Below are 27088 nucleotides of genomic sequence, written 5' to 3'. Positions count from 1 at the left end.
TCCGTAGAAGAAAAGGTGAGCGCTACCATCAGTCCTGTGTCATGCCAACAGTAAAGCATCCTGACACCATTCATGTGTGGGGTTGCTTCTCATCCAAGGGAGTGGGCTCACTCACAATTCTGCCCAAAAACACAGCCATGAATAAAGAATGGTACCAAAACACCCTCCAACAGCAACTTCTTCCAACAATCCAACAACAGTTTGGTGAAGAACAATGCATTTTCCAGCACGATGGAGCACCGTGCCATAAGGCAAAAGTGATAACTAAGTGGCTCGTGGACCAGAATGTTGAAAGTTTGGGTCCATGGCCTGGAAACTCCCCAGATCTTAATCCCATTGAGAACTTGTGGTCAATCCTCAAGAGGCGGGTGGACAAACAAATACCCCCTAATTTTGACAAACTCCAAGAAGTGATTATGAAAGAATGGGTTGCTATCAGTCAGGATTTGGCCCAGAAGTTGATTGAGAGCATGCCCAGTCGAATTGCAGAGGTCCTGAAAAAGAAGGGCTTACACTGCAAATACTGACTCTTTGCATAAATGTCATGTAATTGTCGATGAAAGCCTTTGAAACGTATGAAGTGCTTGTAATTATATTTCAGTACATCACAGAAACAACTGAAACAAAGATCTAAAAGCAGTTTAGCAGCAAACTTTTTGAAAACTAATATTTATGTAATTCTCAAAAATTTTAGCCACGACTGTAGTATCATTACTTAACCTTTACTGATCACAAGAGTGATCACAGGCTCAACAACTGCTCTACTGTTTGGGTACATAGTGGTTTTGCCCATGAACCTGTTATGATTAGATTATTGTAGCAGCATGGCTGGCTGCTATTTTTGGACAAAATTATACTTCAAAAGGAGGGTTACCCAAATCTCCACTGACAAGGTCTACTGAACCTTTGAATTGTAGTAGAATACAAGATCACATGATGTGAATAGTAAATAAACAATAGAAATCATTAACAGATCAGTCTTGTAAGAGTTCAAAGGTCATGTGTATCTAACATCATATTGTACATGTGGCTAAAAGTCCCTTTGGGTACAAGGTTTTTCTCACTTTTAGGGGCCTAAGACCTAGGTCAAAATTGCAGAATACTTGTAGTAAGAAAAAATTGTTTTTCATAATATAAGGAATAATTAGGGTCTTGACAACTCATGTTTTTTGATACTTAATCAATAATGATTTATTTCTTATAAGTCTGGTATTGCTTCCACACGTCCCATGTCTTGTTTTGCTCTAATACTGATGTGGTGGATCTGTAAAGGGTTATTGGGGCTGTATGATAAAATATAAAACAAATAGAAAGTTCAATCAGGATGACCCAGAACTGGTCATATTGGGGCCATATGATAAAATGAATATATAAGAAATGTGAAATTCAATCAGGATGATCCAGAATTAGTCATCATATTTGCCTCATTTGGAGCAGCCTGATCAGCAAAAATGAGAAAACCTGTGAAAAGGCTGTCAGTCCAGAACGGATCAAAGAAGAGTCCATTTTGTTCTGAATAAAAGATCTGAAGCCAGACCTGATCTCCTTTCTGCAATCTAAGTATTGTTGATCCTGAGGCCACGTCATAGTTTCCTGTGTTGGCATCAAAAGTTTTGATCTTGTACTGGCCATTGTGGACAAGTCCGATCGCCAGATGTTTATTAGCCAACGTGATGTCATATGTGAAGTAATACACACCAGGAATCACACAGTTAAACTTGCCACTGGTGGCATTGTAATGACCACCCTCATTCATTAAAATCCTGTTAAAGCGAATGGGCGTGTGTTCCTTGGGATAGCTCTTGGTTACTGCTACTGAGAAAGCAGATCGTGCCTCTGCTCCACAATCACAACCACCAGGAGCACCGGTTTCCCCCACATCACCCATCTCTCCTTTTATCCCAGCGACTCCAGACACACCACGTGCCCCTCGCACCCCCTTAAGGCCCCTTGGCCCTGCCTTCCCAACAAGCCCTGGACGTCCTTGTGGTCCATGTTTTCCAGAGTTCCCAGGACGGCCCTGTTCCCCTAACATTTGAGAAGAGAATTTGCAAATGTCTTCATTTATTTTGCAGACTGATTTTATCAGGTATTATGGAAAAAAACCTCACCTATTTTATTTTCATTGTTTGTCCAAGTGTGATATCATATTTCATATATTTTTTTTATACTTTTATATATTTTTAATGTGACCTTGAGCTATAAACAAATACAGATAAAAAACGATATCAATTATAAACCAAAATAAAAAATTCATCAGATAAAAAAATATACATATTTTTACAGAATAATATAATTCTTTATAGAAATTATATATATTTGAACACTTTGTTAAAAAATGTTATTTTTCATTAAAGGCATTATAACCATAACAGACATGATCATGTGTTGTACCTTTCTCTCCCTTCTGTCCCTTGTCACCATCCTTCCCATCCTGGCCATCAATACCTGGCATCCCCATTTTGCCTACGTTACCACTGGGACCTGCTGCACCTGGACTCCCTGGAGGACCCTGAGGGCCTGGCAAACTGCAACTAAGCTGTGATGAATGGATGGTGAAGTTGCGTCCCTTCTTGGATGAGTCTACAGTCAACGCAGAGAACAGCGACAGCAGGCAAACAGCCAGCAGTAGCTGATGCATGATGCAGCTGTGCCTGCAAACAAGAGCAGACAGGGCCAGATTTTTGTTGTGGGGAATTTCCATGGATTTCCTGTATATACATAGTCATGCACAGAAACAAGCACCATAAATCACATTATATACATGCAGGTTGTAAATAATACAGGTTGTAACTTGACTTATTAGTGAACAGTTTTATTTAGGTAGTAAATGTAAATAACAGACTACAGAACACAATTATACAACAAATACAAAGCATGCATTACACAAAATCCTCACCAGAGGAATGAGATCGCAGTTTCAACACAAAGTTCCAGCAGCTCTTTTGGCAAAAGCGCAGCCAAAAGCGGAGAATATAAACAAGATTGTGAATCGATTTGTATCTTACATGTCCTCCACACAACTTTGCAAGCATCCACCCAGTTTTAGCACAGACATGCTCTGCCAGATACTTCATCCATGATGTAATTGAACGAACTGGGGGAGGGGATTCATTTGAAAATTGTCAGACTATTATATTATAGTTCTGCAGCCCAAAAATCAATAAAAGTAGCTTATGATTATATTATACTGAACTATAAAAAAACAGGCATGTAAAATGTGCTTGTTTAAATCAAAGACTCTAAACACTTCTGAGTATTTGCAATGATTTGGATTACATGTTGCTCAGAAAGCGTAACAAAACCAAACATAGCCATGTTCAGGTTTAAATATGTTTAATGTCAATCACTGGTCAAGTTATCTTCATTATGAATCCATTTAAATACCTTGGAAAGGGTGAATGGAACATATCTGTTAAATCAAAACAGATGATTCACCAAACATAACCCATTTGTAATTTACTGGCCAGTTTATAATTAAAAGATGTTATGTTTATGTACGGTCAAAATAAAAATAACACATTAGGAAAATCTGATTTATTTTCTACTGTAATCCACATAGATTTATAATAATAAAAAAGATGTGGAAACAGACTTTCAGGTGTTAATAATATTGGATGTTTCTCATTATTAACTCAACCACAGTGGTCTTTTTGTAACACATAGACTATGAGATCTCTGTGGTTGGTGACAAAAGACATTTATGTTTTCATTCACTGCCCCAGGAAAGAGGCCATGGGGTCATCTGGTCGGCAGCGTTTCATGCGGAAGGCTTCCATCTCCTCCTCTGTGGGTTCACGCACTTCCTTTAGGCTGCTGTACGGTCGCTTCCTCTCATCGAGCTGCATTATTTCAGCCACCTGCCTCAGCCTCTGCTCCTCTGCACTCAAAGCCTGCACAGAAAACACAGCATTTTCTTTTAAAATAGGCTTTATAGAGCACCTTGTGTGGCAGGAACAGTTCACCTACCTTCTTCAGCCTTTCTTTCTTTTTTGCTTCATCTTCCTCATCACTGCTGTCAGAATCTCTCTGTTTCTTGCTCTTTTTCTTCTTCTTCTTATCTTTCATTTTATCCTGGTGCATCTGTGAATAAAAAACATTAGTAAAATACAATCATCTTCCTACCATGTTCTTCCATTGGAACTAGATGACAAAAAGAAGTCAGCCGTTAATGTACCTGTAAAAGAGTCTTTGGCTCTTTACTCATTTCGGCCTCCTCTACATCATCTTCAAACGGAACGCAAGAATTGCTCTGAAAGAATAAGCAGAAAACGTGTTTTTAGAGCAGATTTGTGTTGGATAAATATAAAAATGTTAGCTTTTAATAATAGTAAGACAAAACAAATGCTTTGATGCATAAAAGGATACATTTGATACTCACCATCACTTTCTTGCCAGCTTCTCCTGTACAGTAACTTTGCTTCACCATCGAGTGGCAGCACTTGTAACCCCAATGGCCATCTTTCCAATACGATCCCCAGATACACTGCAAAAGCCGAAGGAAAAAAGCTTTAGCATCCTGATCTCCTTTAGCATTTTTAGCATCATTGCTATGTAACTGGTCCAGTTATGTAACGTTTCCAGTATTGTCAGATAACTTACCGTGTGGTTATTAATGAGCACATCCTCCTCGTATTTGGAACAGGCCACAGCCTTCTCCTGTCCTTTCAACACTGCCCCGTGACGGGAATACTCCACATACTCCTCTGTCTGAGCCAGCAGAAGCTCTCGTGGAGGGGCGTCCAAGTGTTCCTGCCCACCATACTGCAGAGAGGTGCGACATGAAGCCATCAGCACACCAAGGGGAAGCTATGTGTAAAAACAAAAAGGAGATTCTAAACTGTACCTTTTCCAAAATACTCTCTTTCTGTTTCTCTTTGAAATCGTCCTTTTTGACTTTGTAGGACTGATGGAGAAGCTCCAACTTGGTTGGATCTGCCTGGAGGTGAACTTCAGATCCCTTTTCATATGCTTCCCATGCAAAGACTATGGAGGAAACACACAAAATGTCAGGCCAATAGAAACAGAGTCTGGAATCTACATTCTACATCAGGTAGAGAGGAATTTATGCACGAGTTGACAAATACGCACGTTGTGTCTGGGCCATGGAAATGGTGTCTCCAGAGTAGCGCACAAAGTTGTCTCCAGCGTAGCCCACCCTGCCAAACCAAACACATGATTTAGAGATCAGGCAGAGACAACTACAGAAAGAGACACTCAAAGACCCCTTACAACACTTAGTGATGTATTGTTTCAGCTTGCAGTTTAATAAGCTAGACAGTGGCATTTTTGGCATTTAGCAGATTTTGCATCCAAAGCAATTTACAAACAAATATTTAATTAGATCAAGTTGTGCCTTAGTGGTGAACAGTGTGTTGTGAACTCAGTAACCTAATACACAATCTGCAAGCTTTCTGTAAGAAGCATTTCAGTTCCCTAACATGTCCCTTGATTTCATGCACAGAAGTAGAGAAATGCTCCTACTCTTCTGGAATCTTTCCAGTGTTGGAGTATGGGTTCTCCCTCATGGCTCGAGTCTTGGGATCATAGTAAGCTGAATTTGGATCCAGATTTCTGAGGTACTGTAAAATAAGACAGTTGGGAAAATCATGATTCAGCACACTGTGGTGAAAATATTAATGTTTAATCATATGCGACTATGTGACGAGTGGGGCGGGGCCGAGGGACATGGGAGCGAGGCCGGGGGAGTGATTGGAGATGAACTACACCTGTTCGACCCACCGGTCTCGAGGCCCATGGAGGAGATGGAAGGATATAAAACTGGAGCGACGACAGTGAAGGACGAGAGAGGACCAGGCCTGGGCTTTTAGTTGTGTTTTGGTTTTTATTTTATGCGCACCAGTCGTCCGTGAGGGGCTGGTGCGCTGTTTTGTGTTTATTTTGTTATTAAAATGTTTTTGATTGTCCGCCGGTTCCCGCCTCCTTCTTCCGGATGAATAGGAAGGTTTATCGTTACAGTGGTGCCGAAGCCCGGGAGAAGGAGGGACGCGCTGCTGAAGATCCCTCGCCGCTGTGGTGAATCCGCGGTGCCAACGAGCTGGCGAGGAGTGTGCCGCCATGGACGCTCGAGGCGGTGGGCTGGAGCGAGTTGCCGGGGACGGGCGAGCTCGCTACCGGCCGCCCACGATGTGGAGAGACGGCTGCCGTCCGTGAGGGAGCGGAGGAGTCGGCGCCGTTCGCCAGGTGGCCGGAGCCTGCTGCCATCCGCCGGAACGGGGAGGAGCAGGGAACGGGGGACTCCTGCCGGCTGCCCAAAACCGGAGGAGCCGTCGCCGTCCACCGGGCGGCGGAGGAGTGTCGTGCCGTCCGCCGAGGGCCGTCCAGTGCCACCGCCAGGCACCGCGGAGGAGATCGCCCAGCTGGTGGAGGGCCGAGCAGCGGTGCGTCTGGGAACCGGATTTTTTTTTTTTTTTTTCTTTTTTTCCTCTCTCCCCTCTCTCGTCTCTGTCGCTCCTCCTTCCATCTCCTTTTCTCTCGCCTCGTCTGTCCTACCCCCAGGTTCCCGCAGGTCCCCGTGAGCGGCCCTCCCGGAGGGAGGGAGGGGGGGAGTAGAGCGCAGTCTCGGGAGTACCCCCCGGCCTGCGAGGGGCGATGGGGGTATGTGACGAGTGGGGCGGGGCCGAGGGACATGGGAGCGAGGCCGGGGGAGTGATTGGAGATGAACTACACCTGTTCGACCCGCCGGTCTCGAGGCCCATGGAGGAGATGGAAGGATATAAAACTGGAGCGACGACAGTGAAGGACGAGAGAGGACCAGGCCTGGGCTTTTAGTTGTGTTTTGGTTTTTATTTTATGCGCACCAGTCGTCCGTGAGGGGCTGGTGCGCTGTTTTGTGTTTATTTTGTTATTAAAATGTTTTTGATTGTCCGCCGGTTCCCGCCTCCTTCTTCCGGATGAATAGGAAGGTTTATCGTTACAGACTACTAATCCTGATGATAAGAACACAATACTCTTCTAATTGATCATATTAATGGGACTTATTTATGGGATAAATAAATAATGTTTCATGCAATTCTGAAAAAAAAAAACAATAAAAAAAAAAAAATTAAGAAAAACAGTAAAAAACAAAACAAAAGTAGTGTCATGCCTTTAATTAACATTCATTGGTTAGCAAAATGTCATGTTATTTTTACCTTAGCGATGTCCTCCCGTATTCTCAGGTTTCTAACTGTGATTCGTCTCTTGGAATCAAAATTTTGTCCAGGCATGTCAAAGTCATCAACATATTTGTCGTCATCCTCATCTTCACTGCTGTGGTCCTGGAAAAGATGAGGAAGAAAGTGTAAATGAGTGAAATGGCTTTATGATTTTTTGTTTTATTTTATTATAATACACAAAGTACATAAAAATGCATCTGAATTCACCTGTGCTGCGTCATCATCAAGATGCTTCCTTGAATTCTGGATACAAGACAAAATATTTGGTTAAACAAAAGTAGTAAATAAAAGCTTGTGACAAATATACAGTAGCTATAAAGGGAATGTGGAAAAACTATTTAATTTGGAATACTTACAGCTTGATCCATTAGTTTACCAGAAGCTAACTCCTCCTGGAGTTTCTGAGCTTTGAGAGTGCGCTTGGCCTGTTATGAAAAACATTCATAATTTAGAGATCCTTCCAACAAAATGTATGACAACGCTCACATGATAAAAAAAAAAAAAAAGTATTTTCTGAGAATAAAACTTAACGGAGTGTGTTCTATCAGTACAATAAAATAAACAGAAATACACTAAAGTATCCAACAACATGACTTACCAGATCAACTTTTGAATATTCCTCTACAATGCGCATGTGCTCATCCGGATCGTACCCATTCCAGCGATCTCTCTTTCCATCGTAATCCATTGAGAGCTGAATCTGTTGGTGCTCATCTGGTGCCATGCCTGTGCCAGAATACTTCGCTCCAACTTTTCGGGGTCTCTGTTAAAGACATTTTTGCACAAACTTTAACCAAAATTCAAAATGAAAGTTTTTATTTCAAACATCAATACAGTTTGAGGTAAAAATTATCAATTTAGCTTAAAGAAGTCTCTTGTGCTATAATCATGAAAAAAAAAAGGAATATTGTGATTTTTTTTTTTTTTACAAGTTGAAAGTGTCTTAATTCAAAGTTTGTTAAAATTGTAGTTTACTCCTGTGATGCAGAAGCTGAATCAGCAGCCATTACTTCAGTGAAGTCTTCAGTGTCAAATGATCCTTCAGAAACCTTCCTATTATGACTTGGTGCTCAAAAAACATGTCTTAATATTACCAATCTTAATAAAAACAGTTAATAATTTTTATGGAAACCGTGACACTTTTTTGTCTGGATTCTTTTTGAGGAACAAAAAGTTGAAAAGAACAGCAAATATTTCAAATGGATCACACATGTGCTGTGCCTTGTTTACAAGCAGAGGAAAGCAATGTGCATGCGTTGATAATGGCAGAGGGCTATTCCGCAGGAAACTGTTGAATAAAGTCATTATTTTTGTTTTCTTTGCACACAAAAACTATTCTCGTAGCTTTGTTAAATTACTGTTGAACCACTGATGTCACATGGACTGTTTTAACAATGTCCTTTATACGTTTTCAGACCTTGAACTTGGTAGGACCATTGCTGTCTATGGAGGGTCAGACAGCTCTTGGATTTCATCAAAAATATCTTAAATTGTGTTGTGAAGATGGACGAAGGTCTTACACGTTTGGAACGACATGATGGTGAGGAATTAATGACAGAATTTATTGTAATTTTTGGGTGAACTATCCCTTTAAGAAAGATTTTTACCAACATATACTAACATCATCACAACACCACATTATTAAATATTTACCTCCAAACAGTCTTTCTTCTTATGTGTCATGGCTCCACAGTTTTCACATGCTCCTTTTCTGAATTTTGTGGTAACTGATTTCTAATAGACAGGGAATAAGAAAGAGTTTTAGACACTGAATCTCATTTTTATTAATAATTCATGGATATTTGGGTAGAGGGAGTGGCAGTGCTTACTTCTTGTACACCTCTTTTATACCAATCTCCGATGGGTGCAAACTGTTTCTGATTCTCTTCCTGGGGTCTCTGGTGCTTAAGGGTGGGTCTCTTTGATGGGTCGATGTACCAAGGGACAGATGAGATGTACTGGGGAATATGAGGGTTGATATCCCTGGTAACAAAATTTTACAGTCAGGGGAAACGTTACAGCACATATGACAATAACCAAATCACTTTAATAATAATAAAAAAAAACCTACTTCCCCTCCTCGTCAACTTCAGCTGGGGCATTTCCTAATTTTCTCTGTTCTTCCAGCTCTTTCTTCTTCCTCCAGTCTTCTCGGGTCATTTTCTTCGGCTCTTCGAGATCTACGATCCCCTCCGATGGTTTACTCTCCTCCTCCTTCGACATGATCTTCAGCTGCACCTACAAACACAGAGATCACGATCCGTGATTAAAGGCATCAGTTCGAAATAAATGAGCTCTGAAAAAAAGAAAAAACTCCAGATCACACACACAGAAATCTAAAGATAAAATCCGCAGTGACAGAGAGTAGAGATTCATAACACATACACCAGACGGTTACAAATACGGTAATATTTACAGCAGCTTTTGTATTTGACGTTGATTTAACTTGGAAGATAATAGACAATATTGCTCATACGTTCGTTTTAAGTCAATAAGTTATTTATTTACCTGCTGTTTAATCAAACTACACCTTGATCAGCCGGACGCTCGCGAGTTGTGTGTACAAGTGTATTACATGCGCACTTCCGGTTGACGTCTTCTTCGCTGTGAAGTGCTGCATCTGTGTTCCTGTCTGTGAGACGCCCTCAGCTGGACTGAAGTATTACTGACCCTCACAGACTCCTCTAATGAACTCATAGAATGAACTGAGCAGTGCAGAAACCTGTTTGAGGAAGTTTAACATTTTCACACGGTGCTATTTTTTCTTCTTAATTAAAAATGCTATAAGGGTATAAAAAGACTGCTTTTTCTCCTCGATGGATGCGGTTGTGGATCGTGGGGTTTAAAATAGAGGAGGCACACTAATTGTATTGGTCTGGGGATCCCTGCCGATTGTTATTATTTTCTTAACCACTTTAAAATTGATTTTTGGTGGCTTTTAGTCAGAAAACGTAAAGAAAATATATATTAAATATCGCTACTCATCATAAATACTTGGTAAATTATCAAATAATCAGCCCAGCCGATTATTTACGTCTCTGATATGATTGGTTTGAAGGGAGGCTATAAGGGAGGCTAGCCTCTTCTATGATGTTCCTTTTCTCAACACTCCTTAGCGCTGAAAGTGAACACTCGATGCTGATTGGCTATTTTTTTTTTTAACAACGGAGGCACGAGCATAGGGCACGAGAGCTCATCTCTCCCCTCCCCTCCCCTTCTCTTTCATTTAGCGGTTGTAATTACATCAGCAGATTCGGCACATTCGAGATAGAAAAGCGGAGCTTTCACGTAACTGTGAAATTACAAACAAAAATATATAAATTCTGAGACATGAACTGAAATTAATAGTTTTTTTTAAATCAATTTTATTAATATTAAATCGTCCTAATCTTCACCTCAAAAATTTGGGGAAGCTGTGCCTCCCCCGACGAGACGCCACTGCATGCATGTAAGAAAAGCCTATACCTAATTACACTTTCCTTTATCTTGAAAGGATTCAGCATATTAGTGACCTGGCACATACTTTTATCCAAAGCTAGATACAAATGAGGAATCACAGTATGGGTACTGATGTGATTGACACACTGAAACACAGAAGAAGAAAACTTTTGGTTAAATTTTTGGTAGATCTGAGGTCTTTTTTTTTTCTTTTTTTTTTTTAGATGAGAGTGAGTTAAAATTATTACTAGAAGCTCAAAACATGTTTGTCACATACACATAGGCTACTCAAATAGTACGTTTTTTCATTGTTCAAAGGAATATAATGGTATACCATAATGCTTAATAGTATTCACAATAGTTTCTCATACTTGTGAATAACAGTGAATCAACAAGGCTGTGAACTCATTAGGACAATGCAGAGATGGCACTTTGTTAACTCAGTACTAAACTCTCCCAGCAGCATGACACTGAGGACTATCTAAAAAAATAACTCTGAAACTCTGTCGGACCGAGATAGGAAATTGTGAGCTGTAGACTAGGGGCTAATATCATTGTCTGGTATGACAATGATAGACAGTGGTTTCCTGAGCTGTTACTCGTATGAGATGGCAGAAATTCAGACACCCTGTTAAGTAATAAGTGTTTTATGAAGACAAAAAAAATCATTACAGTAAGATATTTTTTTTAAATATCGGAAATCATTCATTTTGTCATATTTTCATGTTAGACACTTATTCTATTGAGTGTAATGATTAGATGCGTTAAACATGTTGTGGAAAACATCCATGTTTCGATTCAAATGCTAAATGATGACTCATTGGAAGCAAAGAAAAGAAAGGGACTGTTGCTGTGCAGTGCTAACACTGAACTCTTATCGGTTTCCTCCATTTGTAGCTTCAGGAATGTTTTGTTTTTCTCTGTAAGTTGCCGTTTCGTGCTTAGAGAGCCTCGTGGCCGCCGGTGAGTTTGTGGAAGAGCTCCTCGTTCAGTGTGTCACTTTGCTGTCGTGCACGTGTGGACAAGAAGATGTATCCTCCAATGTACTCATGCACAACCTTACAGTCTGCGTTCACACAGCCGAATGCTATGTTAATGTTTCCGTCGAATTCAATCGCCACCTAGAAAAGAGACAGGTGTTGATGATGTGAATGACTGAATGAAACCAGTGTATTATATAAGATAAACAGAAAACATATCTAGTCTCCTTCATTTACATTAAATGCATCAGTTACCAGAGATGGGACCAAGTCACACATGTGCAAGTCTCAAGTAAGTCTCAAGTCTTAACCTTCAAGTCTCAAGTAAGTCCCAAGTATTTTTTTCTTGGGCAAGTCAAGTCAAGTCAAGTCAAGTCACAAGCTATGTCAAGTCAAGTCAAGTCAAGTCCTGTAGTAAGTCAAGTCCAAGTCAAGTCACCTTAATATTGTTATTTTACCTGCAGAATCTGATCTTAATAAAGTTAAAAGACAAGATATAAGTAACTGTCAGTAAATTAAAATAATTTGGATTTGCATTGTAAATACTCATGTTCAGTAAAATACATCATGGAATCAAACAAAATTGTAACTTCATAAAATTATTAATTTTTCACTTCTGCCAACAGTGTTTGAAAGGTTTTACATTTTCAACATTGAGTCCATAAAACAAATAACAGCTAAACATCCAACAGACTCCTCTCTGAACACCTCTCTCTCTCTCTCTCTCAAACACAGTTTACATACAAACTTAAACTTTGTTACATTTCTCCTCTCTCTCTCTCTCTCTCTCTCTCTCTCACACACACACACACACACACTCTTTCTCAAAGTATAGAATATGAATATGACGTTTTTTCAGTTGTTTCACACTTTTTTGTTATCTACAGTACAGACCGAAAGTTTGGACACACCTTTTCATTCAAAGAGTTTTCTTTATTTTCATGACTATGGAAATTGTAGAGTCACACTGAAGGCATCAAAACTATGAATTAACACATGTGGAATTATATACATAACAAAAAAGTGTGAAACAACTGAAAATATGTCATATTCTAGGTTCTTCAAGGTAGCCACCTTTTGCTTTGATTACTGCTTTGCACACTCTTGGCATTCTCTTGATGAGCTTCAAGAGGTAGTCACCTGAAATGGTCTTCCAACAGTCTTGAAGGAGTTCCCCGAGAGATGCTTAGCACTTGTTGGCCCTTTTGCCTTCTGTCTGCGGTACAGCTCACCCCTAAACCATCTCGATTGGGTTCAGGTCCGGTGACTGTGGAGGCCAGGTCATCTGGCGCAGCACCCCATCAATCTCCTTCTTGCTCAAATAGCCCTTGATGCCTTTTGGTCTGTACTGTATATATATATATATATGTGTGTGTGTATATATATATATACACACACAGATATGGGAACGGCCCCTAATGATCCGCTAGCAGGCCGTCAAAAAAACGCATTCCAGGGTCGGCGCTAGGGCTGGGCTAAGGGGGCTTAAGCCCCGAATATTTTGTTACCTTGTCTTTCTCATAGAGCAAAACAATTAATCAGAAAAACAAATGTGAATAAGACTACAGCTGCCGCGATTACCTAATCATGAGAAGTGCATATTACAGTTTTATATATATATATGTACACATATATATATATGTACACATATATATATATATATATATATATATATATATATATATATATATATATATATATATATATATATATATATGTACACATATATATATATATATATATACATATATATATATATATACATATACCTGATCCAGTCATGACAACGCTATTCCTATGCGCTATTTTCAGCCTGCGCTCCAGCTGAGTAATCAACTTTATTTTTACAAATAATTTATATATTGTATATTCAAACTGAAATCATGATGTGATTAACACTCAAGTCATTCAAGTCATCGTGTCTCAAGTCAAGTCAAGTCCCGAGTCTTTAACTTCAAAGTCCGAGTCAAGTCTCAAGTATTTTATCTTTTGTCAAGTCAAGTCACAAGTCATAAAAATAGCGACTCGAGTCGACTCGAGTCCAAGTCACCAAGTCACAAGTCCCCATGTCTGTCAGTTACTATCATTATTGAAACCTACCTGTCGTATGTCCCAATTAACATTCCACTGTCTCATATTACTATAACGCCACGTCTTCACCACATCTCCGACCCCCAGGTCTATACGGATCAGACGGTTGTTAGCGATGCCCAGAACTTCGTCTTTACGACTGCCCTTAAACCTAAGAAATGATTGTATTGTGAAACTGGGTTACCTTAGATGACTATTATAAGATAAATCTTTTGTGTTGCCACATACCACAGCATACTCATACAAACTTGTTTAAAATCATGAGCTGACCATGTTTTTGTGCTTCTAAAGTTAGTCTATTCACCTGACCATGAAGTAGGAAATTCCAAAATCAGGCAAAGCTTGCCAGATCTGCAGGAACTTCAAGATGGCAGACGTCAAAGAGAGCTGGGCGACATTCTGATAGGCCTCCAGGATACGAGGGGTTAACTGAAAAGTACAAGAGTAGATGAAGGCTACACAAACACTGAAGAGATGAAGTGAAACAAAGACTGCTATACATTGTACAAGATGAAATGACTGGCAGGTTTCATGGTCACTCTACCTGTTTGGGCTTGTATTTCTTCTGGTATCTCGGTGAGACGAGGCTGTGTGTGTTGATGCTGTCATCGGTTTGTGCCGTGGGAGCTGCAGAGCTGGAACGCTGCATTGAAAGGAACGTCTGGATGTTCTGTACCTCACTTTGATACGAGCTGTCCAATAACGTCAGGCCTTTGGATGCCAGCTTACAGGCGGCCATCCACTGAGAATACTGCTTCTCCTGATTCAGTGGGGGGTAGATTCGATTAGATTTTTGAAATAAATACAGTTTGTTTTAATCTTTACAAGTACACAACCATTCAAAAGTTTGGGGTCAGAAAGTTGTCTATATCAAATAAATGCTGTTCCTTTGGACTATTTATGAAGGAATACAACAAAAATGTATCATGGTTTCTACAAAATAAGCATCACAACTATTTTTAACATTGATAAATAAAATGTATAATAATAGTTTTTAATTGTAATAACATTTCACAATACTACACAGTTTTAACTGTATTTTTGATCACATAAATGCAGCCTTGGTGAGCATAAGAAACTGAATTAACAGACTAACCCCAATCCTTTGAATGGTACTGAATAAAAGAAAAAAAAGTTATTTAATAAGACTACTTTTTAACAGAGTTTTCATTTACAAATGAATGTTATCAACAGTTACGTACATTTTCACATCGCAAGTAGATTTCATTCATGCCTTCTGGAGCAGGAATGAGGAGTCTGATACAGAATTTCTGGCCTGCTACATTGACATCAGGGGCAACCTCACAACCTAAAGAGAAGCAGATGTGTTTCAGATAACATGGCCTCATTACACTGATGTGTGCGTCTACTTTGGTTTCAGCCTTGACTGAGGTGTGAAAACATATTCACATGTTGTACAAGCACAGTGTGGGAAGCTGCATGCAAAAATGACTCATTTACAGTAAAGCATGCATAATGCCCTGACCTTAATTTATTAAAGGACCCAAGCTAAATCTTGTTTATTTTCATAAGACTTCAGAAGGCCAGGGGATTTATCTACTGTATCAGCTGGATTTTATTATTCTAATTTAACTTAATTTGTGTTCCCTTTTTATATTGCTGAACATTCAGTTCACTCAATAATTTTTAAGTTTTAATATTGTGTGTAGGTAAAATGAAAGTAAAAAAAAAAAAAAAAATGACCTTTCAGGTTCAGTTGTTGAATGGGCTCTCCATAGCGGTCCTCTTTACTTTTATAATAGGAGATCGATGTGTCCTGAAATTTGCACCAGTATTGTTTGTAACCCTTGAGAGTAAGTCTCTTAGGCCTGCAGGGAGGAAAATTATCAAGTATCAAATGCACTGTTTTTTTCCCCGAATTTGTTAATAAAACACAAAAAAGTTTTGTTTTAAAAAATTAACTTTTGATCCAATGTGTCACTTGTTTGTGAAAGTAGGATTCAAATGGATTTAGCCGAAGAAAAGTACCTTACCGAAATATTTTCAAATAGTCATTCAGCTCTGGGGCAGTCATGTTATCCTGTGAAAGTAAATTAGATTTTTATTGATAGTACTTCTGATAGCAGATTTAGTACCTCTGAATTTGTCTCTGCATCCATGCATTTCAATCTCCATGTCTCATTTTCTGCTATTCTATTAGGAAAGAGGATTTATTGTAAGTGTCTCTCACCAGCATGTCTGTGCTGTTGCTATCTCCCACCATCTTGACCTCCAGGGATTTCAGGGCAGACTCCAAGTCATCCATCCCTTGACAGGAAGAGACCATGTCCTGAGACAAGGACAGTTTTCCTATGTGGTACTGAATAAGAGAGTGAGAAAAAGAGGAAGATGTATGAATGCTGCTGCTTTTTGTATTTATTCCTTTTATTTTAACATAAGTTTAACTAATCTGTTTTATAGTTGTGATGGCAGTACTATTTGTTTGGTTTTCCCTGTTGTACCTGCAGGGCTCCAAAAAGCATCATTTCCTCTTCTGTGCAGTCTATGTCCTCCAAGAGAATAGCCCAGCGAGCTTGTTCATACAACTGCGTCAAACGCACCGCATCATACTACAACAACAAGAGAATCGATTTGAATTTCCTGATTCTTGGAAAAAAATTTATACACCAGTCTTAACCAAACACCGCTACCTTGGGATCCATATCATGGAAACTGTAGTATTTGAAACGGAGCCCTAGTTTGTCATTCTCCTGTATTCCCTGCTGCATTAGTGAACGAGATGAATCCAGCCACCTCCAGGAAAAAGAGGAACATTTCTATTAAGGATGACATGTTAAATTTTTTTTTTTTAAGTCTTGTTGTTTCTCTGTTGTACCTGGTGTGAATATGTGTTTTGTCCACCACACTGGCTGGCCGGTAGAGTTTAGCGATGGCTTCAGGAGCAGGTGAGGGCAAGCTGACAGACAGCATTTTATACACAGCCTCAGTCTTTGGAGAGTCAGCAAAATGAGCCGGCATGCCATTGTACAGAGCTTGAACAGAGCCTACATCCAGATAAACAATTGTTTCCAACTTTGATAATGATAAATGTGTATTAAACAATAGTGCCTTAAATAGTGTATTAAAGAAGTCATATGATGCGATATACAATTTTCCTTTCTCTTTGGAGTGTTACAAGCTCTTGGTGCATAAAGAAGATCTGTAAAGTTGCAAAGACTAAAGTCTCAAAACCAAAGAGATATTCTTTATCAAAGTTAAGACTCTACCACGCCCCCCTGAAACACCTCATTCAAACACACCCCCATGTCTATGTGGAAATATTTGTGTAATGCCGCTGAAATGTTCACTCAAAGAAAGAAGGCATTGTTTCAGTAACCACAGTAGTGTTGAAGCAGCAATGTCAAGGAGATGCTCTGTGTTTCTAAGCAAAAGCACTTTATTTGGCCTTCAGAAAGTAGATGCATTTAGGATTCTTTAAGACACATTTTATGGACAACCGTTTCATGGACCTAGGAGAGGAGCTTCTGAATAAGCTACTTTAAGTATGTTTTGTTATTAGTTTAAGTATTTGCTATTGACTGTTCAAATGAGGAGTTTTGAGCTATGTATATATGTGTGTGTGTGCGCAGTGGAGTCAGCTGTCTTAACAGTCAGTACAAGCAGACACATTACTGTGTCTGTCACGTGACTCTGTTCCCCTTTCGGGCTTGAACTGATGCTGAAACCAAAGATCATTATTAACTGTCTTTACATTTATTTTGAAAGATGAAGCTCGCGATTATGGTAAGGGGGGTTGCATTTCTGGCGAGTACTTTCGGTGTCTGGCCAATCACAATGCACTGGGTCAGTTGGCCAATCAGAGCAGACTGCGCTTGTCAGAAGGAGGGACTTTGTAGAAAACAATGTGTTTGAGAGAGGCTGGGCACAGAGGACCTACAATAACGTACAGTATTTGAAAAATAATGTGTTTTTTGAAAATTAAAGCATGTCAACATATTCTGTTACACCAAATAATTATCTTTAAAAAAGCATCATATGACCCATTTAAAATCTTCTTTAATGTGTTATTTTGTGCACCTGCGGTTAGGGGAACATCAGTAAGATCATAGAGCTCTTCTGAGGAATCTTTGTCTTTCTTTTTCTTTTTCTCCTCAACAGGACGGAGCAAGGAGAGCTCCTCTGGGTGACGCAAATCTGGAAGCAAGATAGATTTGTTTGTTTTTTTTAATGATAAGCTGAAACTTAGTAACAGATTGCTTATAGAGGGGGTGTTGGATCCAAGTATGATCCTTCACTTACTGAGAACCCTGCAGATGCCCATGACTGTGCGAAATACAGGACTGGAGAAACAGGCTCGCATTTTCAGCGTAGCCCCATTCGGCAAGCCCAGTCGCAGAGGCTTGTGCTGTGGGGTGAAGATCAGGCGAGCGTCTGCGTGGACCCCACATTTGTCCAGTGTCCAGCCGGTCCGCAGCAGCCACTGCTGCTTCTGCTCCCACCACAGCGCATGATCGGACCAGTCCCTCTTCAGATCTAGAAATAAGACACAAGAGCATCTCACATGGTGAATAAAGATTTAGGAACTGTACTCAATTCTAAACACAGTTTTTATTAATATGGGATAATTTGATGGGGTAGGTAAAGCATTTGAAAGAAGTCACTCATGCTTACCAAAGTTGCATTTATTAGATCAAAAATAGGGGGGGTATATATATATATATATATATATATATATATATATATTTTTTTTTTTTTTTTTTATTACATTTTTAATGTAATAAAAAATAGTCTTCAATAGTCAATAGTCTTCAGTGTCACATGATCCTTCAAAAATCATTCTGAAATGCTGATTTGATGTTTAAAAAACATTTATTATTATTGTTAATGTTGACAGTTAATCATTTTGTTGAAATATGATGTTCATGATTCTTCAATGAATATAAAGTTCCACAGAACAGCATTTATAAGAATTTGAAATCTATACTAAGAATTAAAGTCACTTTACTGTCACTTTCAACCAATTTAATGCTTCCTCGCTAAATAAAAATATTAATGTATTTAAAAATAAATAATACTGATCATAAACGTTTTAATGGGGGGTACATGTAAATGTAATGTGTAGTATTTTGATGTTATAGTATGAGCACATAAAAGCAAATATAATAGACTATATAATATAGGCCTAATAGTAGGGATGGGACGGTTCGCTGAAAAAAAACCCGAACTGTTCGGTGCACCCCACACGGTTCAGCACGCGCTGGGACCGCGGTTAAATCTGACAAAGCAACTGTTATATGGTTTGCTATAAATAGCACGTAAAAAAATATATGTTCAGCATATATGTTTCTGTTGATGGATATGCATTCTGCGATGAGAGAAAAAAAAACATTGGACAAACCATTCACTTTTGTTCAACGCGAATTCCGTAGGCTGTATTATGAGCAGTCATTTATTCATTTATAGCGCGCTCACAAGTGAGACCTGAACAGCACACGCTGATATGTGTTTAAACTAAACTTATTTAAGCTTTTCCAGTTTAAATATTTAAGATCCAAGGACGCGAGCTCGCGCGCGCAATGAGAAGAATTGTGCGTGTGCTCATCCGAAGCGCGCAAACCCGCGCCTCAGAACGCGCGCAAATATTAAGCTCACTCTAAAGTATTGTTTAAATGGACAAATTCAGACAAAAAATATGTCAAAATGCCTGTCTTAGTAAGTATCCTACAGCAGACAGGCTGAACGTAAGCCTATGGATCAGTGCATTCTCTTAAAGTGACAAGTCTTTATATTAATCGAACAGCAACAACAAAGAAGTCACTCACTGCTCTTGATTAAAAAGCTTTTGTAACTTTAATAAAGAATAATATTTAATTTATACAGTCAAATATGCAGTGCTTTTTTACATTTGATTACTTTATTCAATTTCATACCAAAAAACTAATGCTTGAGGTACCTAAAAAAATAAAAATAAAAATAAAACAAACTGAAAATCACTGTTTATTTTTTGTCTCTTTACTCTATTGTATTTATTTGTGCTGTTGCTTGTAGTTGGATAGAAAATTCTAATAATTTTTTTTTTTTAGTAGAAAGTATAGTTTTTCCCTAAACATAGCACATATCGACTGTACCGGGACTGTGACTCTAAAACCGTGAAACAAACCGAACCGTGAAAAAATTGAACCATGCCACCCCTATATAATAGCCTATATTTGAAGCATCTAGAGCATAACTCACTGGTCTGCTCAACTAATTTGAGAATAACTCCGCCAATGTGTAGCTCAGAGTTCACACTGATCTGAAGGGGTGGTGCATCAGGGCCAAGATCCTCCACTGTGACGTTAAGGTCCCACGCTGCCATACTGCTGCCAAGAGATACCAAAAATATGGAAACAGTGAAGTTTGATCAGACATAAGCTGTTCTGTACACCAGTAGTTTTGAGCATGGACCAAACTTTAAAACGCATGATGAGTAGCTGTATATCACATGCTTAGCATGATCACACTCATGGTAATGGTGGTGACACATCACCAGATCATGCTAAATCTACCCTGTGAGTGTGATCATGCCGTTTGCTCCTAGTTAAGTTTACCGAGACTGATACTTCCCATTTATACACGAATCACATGGAACCACATTTCCTCTTTTGGTCAAGTGTCTAATCCACCAATGCATGTAATAGGGTGTGTTGGTCTATATATTGGTGCTGTGGGTGTGTGTGATTGTGAAAATAGTTAACTGAAACTGAAAACTGAAATAGACCCAAACGCAATAAACATAAAACATATTATTTAACTACTCTGCTTCATGTCATTTAAACTCCACAATAAAATAAATTAATGTAGACACAAGACTGCAAAATAGGGCAATGTGTAGTAAAACCACTCTAGATAATATACAGTTTATATAAGTAAAAGTCTTTAGATATAATTTAACCACCTAAATATTGTATTATATTGTACATTTTTATTCTAAATCATTTGTTAGTGATCTTAAAGTGACTACAGAACTATTTCACTGTCTTTGTTATCACTCCCTGTTAATAGCTCAAAATTGTGTTTAAAATAATTATAATTTTGTTACCTTGTCTGTTTGGCCTTGGGTTTGTCGATGATAGTGTCTCTCTCTCTCTATCATGCAGTCAATTAAATGCTGGTTGGTCTCTTTATGAGATACTCAGACAAACACACACTCATATAGACAAGACCCCTCTGCTGTGTAAAATCAGTTGTGGCTTTTCAGGGTATGTCAGAGCTGACAGAAAAGGGTGTTCCTCTTTTCTTGGCTTCCGTGTAACGGAACTGTGTATGACTGTGTTGTTTTCACACTAAATGTACTCTTACACAATACAGCAAAGGCTCATGTTATAAAGGCATGGAAGTACAGCCTAGACCGCTGAGTGTGTTGTTTTCACAGTGTAAGATGGTGCTGTAATCAAATTATTCATTCTTATCAGTAGAAACAATATATAAAATAGGCTTATGTAGAGTCTTTATTTAGCCAGCATTGAGAGAGAGAGAGAGAGAGAGAGAGAGAGAAAAGAAAATTACCAGGGTATTAGCAGAGCTCACAATTATTATTTACATTTTGTATTTTTTTTTTACAATTATTATGTATATTTTTTATTATTTTTTTTACAACTATTATGTACATTTTGTAACAATTTTTTGGCTTTTATTTGTTTTAGAAATGAATAAATAAATGGATAAACATACACTGCCAGACCAAGTTTGAAAATAGTCTCTTATTTTCACCAAGCATGCATTTATGAAAAATACAGTAAAAAACAGTAATATCGAGAAATATTATTACAATATATTATATTTTAAAATGAAATATATTCCTGTGATGGAATAGCTGATTTTTAAGCAGCCATAACTCCAATTGTAAGTGTCACATGATATCAGAATCAGAAAGAGCTTTTTTTACTTTGACTTTGAGGAGCTTCTAGTGCAGAAGAAAGAATGGATGTAGTGCAAACGTGCAAAAAACATGATAGTGCAGACATACAAAGGAATAACACAGTAGCAATGGAATGATATTGCTACTATTACCAATACAAATGGTTTAGAAACTTAAAATTAGTTACAGCGTCTAAATTCATATCAAGTGTAATCCAAAATCAGGACGTTGACAAAACCAAGTACTAGTCAAACCAAAATTAGGTTATTAGTAAGAGGACAGCTTGACTGAAAGGTTGCGCTTACATCATCGTGCCTCTAGATGTCAGTAAAGGATGAATGATGTTTATCCGGGACAGTCCAAATTACGAAAAGCGCTGGCGAATAATATTCACGTACCCCTACGTATTGGTATAGTCCCGTTTGCTTTCATTGTCAGACAGTTGAGTTTCAATTTCACTATTGTTATCTTAACTTAACTGTAAACTGCTTGTTACGACAGATTGCAAATCGAACAAGGATAAAATTAAGGCACAGACGGGAGACATTGGGGCTTTAAACTTTAGATCTGCCAGCTGTCAAGACAGAGACCATGGCGCTTCAGATGTCAAAACTTGCAGCTCGTGTTTGGCTCTCCAAAAGCGCTGGGTTCACGTCCAGCGCTGGGAACAGATGTCCGACTCATCTCGATCTGATTAGCAGACTTGCACTTCGCTCCTTTCATGCGCTCAAAGCGCGGCCCTCCCCGGGGCTCTTATGTAAAGCAGACAGGTGGGAGAAGGTTTCCACGGCCTCAAAGTCGCTTCACAGGCGGAGTGGAGGGGCTGCTAAAGCTCGCCGCGTCACCGGGGTTGTGGTGGGCGCCGTGGGGGTCTCTGCTGCGGTGCTGGCCTCTCTGAGCACGAGCACGCTGCACGCCATGAGCGCGCGGCCCGAGCTGAACCTGGATTCAGAGAGCAGCGACTGGACAGAGGCGAAGAGTGAGTCCTTCCCCCTCCAGAGAGCAGAGCCACTGTCCAGCACACACTCCACTGACAGAGAACCAGAAACAAATATCATCTCATTACAATTATTAAGATATATCACGACGTCAGGGTGATCTGGCTCTTGCGTCACATTCAAGTCAAGTCACTTTTATTTATATAGCCCTTTAAACAAAATACATTGCGTCAAAGCAACTGAACAACATTCACTAGGAAAACAGTGTGCCAATAATGCAAAATGATAGTTAAAGGCAGTTCATCATTGAATTCAGGGATGTCATCTCTGTTCAGTTAAATAGTGTCTTTGCATTTATTTGCAAACAAGTCAACGATATCGCTGTAGATGAAGTGTCCCCAACTAAGCAAGCCAGAGGCGACAGCGGCAAGGAACCGAAACTCCATCGGTGACAGAATGGAGAAAAAAACCTTGGGAGAAACCAGGCTCAGTTGTGGGGCCAGTTCTCCTCTGAACAGACGAAACCAGTAGTTCAATTCCAGGCAAAAGTCAGCTAAGTCAGATTGTGCAGAAGAATCATCTTCCTGTGGTCTTGTCCTGGTGCTCCTCTGAGACAAGGCTGAAGGAATTTAATTCGCAAAGGACTGCACATTATAGCCTACCTTTTATACGACTATCTATCTATCTGTCTGTTTGTACACAGAAGTTAACTGTAAAAAAAAAATGGTAGCAACATTTGAGGTTTTACAGAATTAAATTTACATTTAAACCGTATTTCATTTAATAATATAATATTAATATACCAACCTACTCAGAATACTGAAATCTGTTTTGTAACTTTTCCACAAGCTGAGAAAGATAATAATATATAAAGAGTTTATTTGCAAAAACAGTCAACTACGTTTTTATTTTCTGAAATCATGTTTTTTTTTATTATATCATGTTTTTATTGTTGTTGTAGTTATTTTTACTTAATCAAAACAACCCAACTGCAGAAATGCACAATGAAAAACCATGATAATTTTTTTTTAATTCTTAAAAATGGAGTTCAACTCAAATCAACTCATATATAGAATATGATACTAAACACCATCATAGTGACACACGTGAAACTGAAATAAGGCAAACAGATGAATTTAACAACATTATTTGTAAGATAAATGCCTAATTTGCACAACTGATAAAAAATAAAACCGTTATTTCAATATAAAAACATCAAACATGAAATGTAACACGGAATTCAGGGAATGCCAATTTACTTTTTTTTTTTTTTACTTCCAAAAAACAGTTTTACTGTAAAATTACTTGAACTGTCCATTAAAGATTTTTTTTTTTAAAACTGTATATAGTGAGGGAAAAAACAGATTTATAAGTTTTTACTAAAGCAATTTTACAGTCTTTTACCATTAAAATCATGACCATTTTTACAGTGATCTATCTACTGGAACTATTTGAACATCAAGACTCGTCTCAAGCCAACATCAACATTTTCTGATCAGAATCACCGTATTTATCAATATCAATAAACTGAGCCCTGAAAATTCTAAATGAAAATCAAATAGTGTTTTATTGTATTTATTTTGTATGACTTGATTTGCTTATTTGTCTTGTTTGGTAGAAAAGCTTTGCTCCATGGACAAGGAGAAGAGGAGGGAAATGTACAGGGTTGACTTCATTCCTCTGGAGAAGATTCCTGTCTGGAGTTCTTCAGGTGAACAAAACACACTAAAACACTCATCGTGTATAATAATAATACAAAAAGAGAATCTTTTTGTTTTAATCCTGAACCAGTTTAACTTGTTTGGAGTCCAGAAATTCTTAGAATGATGAAGATATATGAATAGATATGAACTTATATGGGGGTTGTTTTGTGTAAATTCTGTGTGCTGCTTTTTAGGCGACTCCTCTTGTAAACCTCGGTACAAAGTCAATGAAGAGCTGAATAAGAAAATATCCCTCTTCAGTGGTGACATCACAAAACTGGAGATCGACGCAGTCGCCAACGCAGGTGAGAAACGAAGAAGAGGCAAATACAGAGTCTACATTACCTGGTCTGCCAAACTATTTTATTGTTTCCAAGTACACTTGTGCCTGGCCGTATATCATAAACTTAAAACACAGATTCAGCAGTTCATGTTTTAAGAGTCTTGGTCATTTTCTTTTTCTTTTTTTTTGTAATGAATTGTTTTTCCATAATTGCAAGAGTCAGTTTTGTTGAAAATATCAGTGCGCAGGTAGATTTGGCATCGTTGAGCTTTAGTGAATCTTTTATCTTCTTGGTTTGCAGCACTAAATGTCTATTTGAGTTCAGAAAGCACTTCAATAGAGCAAAGAAAAACCCCTTCTCAGCCATATTGCTATTTTCCCAGTACTAATAAAAGTTGCCTTTTAGAAAGCAGAAATCATCCGCAGTCCTCATGGGTAGATGTCATGTCACTAGGTGGAGATAGAGCTTATTTTCTGTGTGGTATCCAGTCAGTCCCTTTGTAGACACCCGTGAAGGTTTCCTAACATTCATCTGCATTTGCGAGTTTGTTTTTGGCAGTTGCAGAACAAAGTGACTTTCAGTGACTTTCAAGCTTTTTCACATTTGCATCCTTTAAATAGCTAAATAGACAAGTCTACGCTCAGATGACAGACTAAAAACTCTCTCAGCTGCACCTTAGTAAAGATAGACCTGCAAGCTTTAGTCAGAATAGCTATATTTAATTTTGCCAAAGGAAACCGAGCGACAGATTTACAGCATATTCAGTGGGATGTGCTATTGTGTACATTCAGTGTCAGATGCTCAATACTGAAGTACATCATTCCAAATGATTGATTGTAAACATTAGCTGTGAACTAAGACTTTAGGTCTGTACATCTATCCCTCACAGTCTTGTTTCAGTCGTGTTAAAATAAATATGTCATCTACCTGAACTGAGGTCCATGTTTGGTCAGGAAATTAATCAATTTGATAATTAATATGCTGCTATTAAAGTCAGCGTTTCAAGATATTTAGCATATTGACATTAGCATATTCATACAGCGTTAGTAGAGTGCTCAGGTTTATTATTTCTCAATCATCATCAGTTCTAAGCTGCCATAAAGCAAAGCAATGACTGGTCAGAATCGTATTACCACAAGACTTTCTGCCTACTGCTATTTAAGCTAATGGAGCTCATTGAAACAGGTGTGCAGAGAGATTGTTTTCAGACTTGTTTGGAACATGAGCAAAAAGAGAAGAAGTGGGCGAGGAGAAAAAGAAGCTGAAAAGGCAAAGGACTAAGAGTGGGCATGGAGAGCAAGTCTTGTCTGACAGGGCATTGATTCATCTCTCCCAGTTGATGCATTGATTGGCTGGCCGTAGGTCTCGGTGTAAAAGCATGAGGATTAACAGACTGTCCAGTGTCCAGTGGTCATTAATTTAGAGGTTGGAATGAACTTCCCAGTACTGCTAAATGTGCATCTCACTCACCAAAGTACCCAAGTGAACACAAGCATGCACTGTAAGAGGATTGTACCTGTATGTTTTTGTAGATTTTGCAGGTGTTAGTTAATTTCATTCACATTTTGATGAAAGATTATAAAGGCAAACCTTTTTTGTTTCTTGAATAACATGCATGTGCTGTTCACAAGAAGGATGTTGTGTGTTAAAGGAGTAGTGAGTTAACTTTTAGTTAGGATTTTAAATTTATTTAAGATTTATGTATTTGAGTTGCATGTAAAATTTTATTACACAGTTTAAACATAAACCAATTAATTTAATGTGTTGAATATTTGTCAGTCATAAATGAAAGATTCCAGAAATCAAAAAATTATGGCATAGCTTATTATTAAATATTTTCATTTGAATAATCATATTTTTAAATGCATTGCATTTGATTCATATGCTTAGAATCAGCATCTATTACATTTATTCAGTTAAAAAGTATGAACATGCTTAAAATATTATTAACTTTAAATGAGATGAACAGTCTGTTTTAGTAATATTACAGAAATCTTTCATTTATGTATGAATGACAAATATGCATGACATTAAGTTTATTAGTTTATGGTACAACTCCGTAATCCAGACAGATGGAAATTGTATATGCAATTCAAATGTCAAATTTAAGCCTAAACTTTCTTTTGAGTGCAGCACATTAATGTGAATACAATTATCCATGTACTGTTCAAAGAAACGCCCCCTTATCTGTATTATTATAGTGTTTATAATTCAGTGATCATGCATCTGATCAGTCACCTTACAAATGTTACAGTCCAGCATTTATTTCTATTGCATTTATCTTTACCTTTTCATTTGTGGAAGCTGCAGGGAGAGCAGGATTTTTGGCAAAGGGTCCACATTGGATTTTAAATGTAGAGAGTGGGAGGGTATAATAAAATTACCTTGGAGATGCAATGTTCTTCACGATTGGTTCTTGTATTCTAAAAGCTAAGAGAAGTCTATGTACTCATTCTAATAAATGGCACCCTTTCCTGAAGTATGTCTGACTAATGGGGCCACTCAGTTCATTTTTTGAACTACCTTCAGGATTGCTGACAGTTTTCACCAGGCACTATACAAGGTTTCTTTTACTTCCTGCCTGGAGAGTTTATGATTCAAATGTACACAAAAGA

The 27088-nt window shown here is 38.4% G+C and overlaps 4 protein-coding genes across 11 annotated transcripts in view; 1 reads left to right on the top strand and 3 right to left on the bottom strand.

The window, feature by feature from the left end:
- Nucleotides 1–1165: 1165 nt before the first annotated feature.
- LOC132109687 (complement C1q tumor necrosis factor-related protein 2-like) lies at nt 1166–3121 on the bottom strand. Of its 3 annotated transcripts, none has more exons than XM_059515963.1 (3): nt 3009–3121; nt 2395–2654; nt 1166–2028 (listed from the first exon to the last, which is right to left on the bottom strand). In XM_059515963.1, the coding sequence occupies exons 1-3, from the start codon at nt 3056–3058 to the stop codon at nt 1391–1393; spliced, it is 948 nt and encodes a 315-aa protein (XP_059371946.1). In that variant the 5' UTR covers nt 3059–3121; the 3' UTR covers nt 1166–1390. The 3 variants fall into 3 exon arrangements, with proteins under 3 accessions (XP_059371946.1, XP_059371947.1, XP_059371945.1); XM_059515964.1 differs by having other exon boundaries at nt 2900–3028; XM_059515962.1 differs by having other exon boundaries at nt 2395–2711; nt 2900–3025.
- Nucleotides 3122–3319: 198 nt separating this feature from the next.
- LOC132109686 (pre-mRNA-splicing factor SLU7) lies at nt 3320–9832 on the bottom strand. Of its 4 annotated transcripts, none has more exons than XM_059515958.1 (16): nt 9709–9832; nt 9250–9410; nt 9008–9161; nt 8832–8912; nt 7777–7941; nt 7535–7603; nt 7386–7421; nt 7155–7280; nt 5485–5582; nt 5092–5159; nt 4847–4986; nt 4603–4764; nt 4382–4486; nt 4178–4252; nt 3970–4083; nt 3320–3893 (listed from the first exon to the last, which is right to left on the bottom strand). In XM_059515958.1, the coding sequence occupies exons 1-16, from the start codon at nt 9796–9798 to the stop codon at nt 3714–3716; spliced, it is 1824 nt and encodes a 607-aa protein (XP_059371941.1). In that variant the 5' UTR covers nt 9799–9832; the 3' UTR covers nt 3320–3713. The 4 variants fall into 4 exon arrangements, with proteins under 4 accessions (XP_059371941.1, XP_059371944.1, XP_059371940.1 ...); XM_059515961.1 differs by having other exon boundaries at nt 9762–9832; XM_059515957.1 differs by having other exon boundaries at nt 9250–9416; nt 9709–9811.
- A 1415-nt stretch (nt 9833–11247) lies between these two features.
- Nucleotides 11248–20887, bottom strand: LOC132109685 (fermitin family homolog 3-like). 2 transcript variants are annotated; one of them, XM_059515955.1, is made up of 15 exons: nt 20730–20887; nt 19883–20010; nt 17948–18181; nt 17726–17842; nt 16524–16692; nt 16339–16441; nt 16150–16257; nt 15879–16007; nt 15682–15728; nt 15392–15516; nt 14890–14996; nt 14232–14447; nt 13992–14116; nt 13697–13838; nt 11248–11737 (listed from the first exon to the last, which is right to left on the bottom strand). In XM_059515955.1, exons 2-15 carry the CDS (start codon nt 20004–20006, stop codon nt 11558–11560), a joined length of 1926 nt encoding a protein of 641 aa, XP_059371938.1. In that variant the 5' UTR covers nt 20007–20010; nt 20730–20887; the 3' UTR covers nt 11248–11557. The 2 variants fall into 2 exon arrangements, with proteins under 2 accessions (XP_059371938.1, XP_059371939.1); XM_059515956.1 differs by having other exon boundaries at nt 19883–20007; nt 20730–20886.
- A 1076-nt stretch (nt 20888–21963) lies between these two features.
- The window catches only part of LOC132109684 (ADP-ribose glycohydrolase MACROD1-like), a 52852-nt gene continuing 47727 nt past the window's right edge, over nt 21964–27088 (top strand). For both annotated transcript variants that reach the window (XM_059515953.1, XM_059515952.1), the window contains exons 1-3: nt 21964–22527; nt 24105–24197; nt 24384–24494. In XM_059515953.1, coding sequence (XP_059371936.1) covers nt 22140–22527; nt 24105–24197; nt 24384–24494 — 592 coding nt within the window. In that variant the 5' untranslated portion in view covers nt 21964–22139. The remainder of the gene's footprint in view (nt 22528–24104; nt 24198–24383; nt 24495–27088) is intronic.

The sequence above is a fragment of the Carassius carassius genome, chromosome 29, assembly GCF_963082965.1.
Source record: "Carassius carassius chromosome 29, fCarCar2.1, whole genome shotgun sequence".
Lineage (NCBI taxonomy): Eukaryota > Metazoa > Chordata > Actinopteri > Cypriniformes > Cyprinidae > Carassius > Carassius carassius.
This window is presented reverse-complemented; position numbering and strand designations above follow the sequence as displayed.

Coding starts and splice junctions, on each gene's coding strand:
- LOC132109687 (XM_059515963.1), bottom strand. CDS start 3,058: ATGTCTGTGCTAAAACTGGGTGGATGCTTGCAAAGTTGTGTGGAGGAC. Junction 2,655..3,008: donor CAAAGTTGTGTGGAGGACAT/GTAAGATACAAA, acceptor TCTTGTTTGCAG/GCACAGCTGCATCATGCATC. Junction 2,029..2,394: donor GGGACAGAAGGGAGAGAAAG/GTACAACACATG, acceptor CTCAAATGTTAG/GGGAACAGGGCCGTCCTGGG.
- LOC132109686 (XM_059515957.1), bottom strand. CDS start 9,798: ATGCAGCACTTCACAGCGAAGAAGACGTCAACCGGAAGTGCGCATGTA. Junction 8,913..9,007: donor ATAAAAGAGGTGTACAAGAA/GTAAGCACTGCC, acceptor CCTGTCTATTAG/AAATCAGTTACCACAAAATT. Junction 3,894..3,969: donor AGAAAGAAAGGCTGAAGAAG/GTAGGTGAACTG, acceptor TTTTCTGTGCAG/GCTTTGAGTGCAGAGGAGCA.
- LOC132109685 (XM_059515955.1), bottom strand. CDS start 20,006: ATGGCAGCGTGGGACCTTAACGTCACAGTGGAGGATCTTGGCCCTGAT. Junction 17,843..17,947: donor GGGCATCTGCAGGGTTCTCA/GTAAGTGAAGGA, acceptor TCTTGCTTCCAG/ATTTGCGTCACCCAGAGGAG. Junction 14,117..14,231: donor AGAAATACAAGCCCAAACAG/GTAGAGTGACCA, acceptor TGTACTTTTCAG/TTAACCCCTCGTATCCTGGA.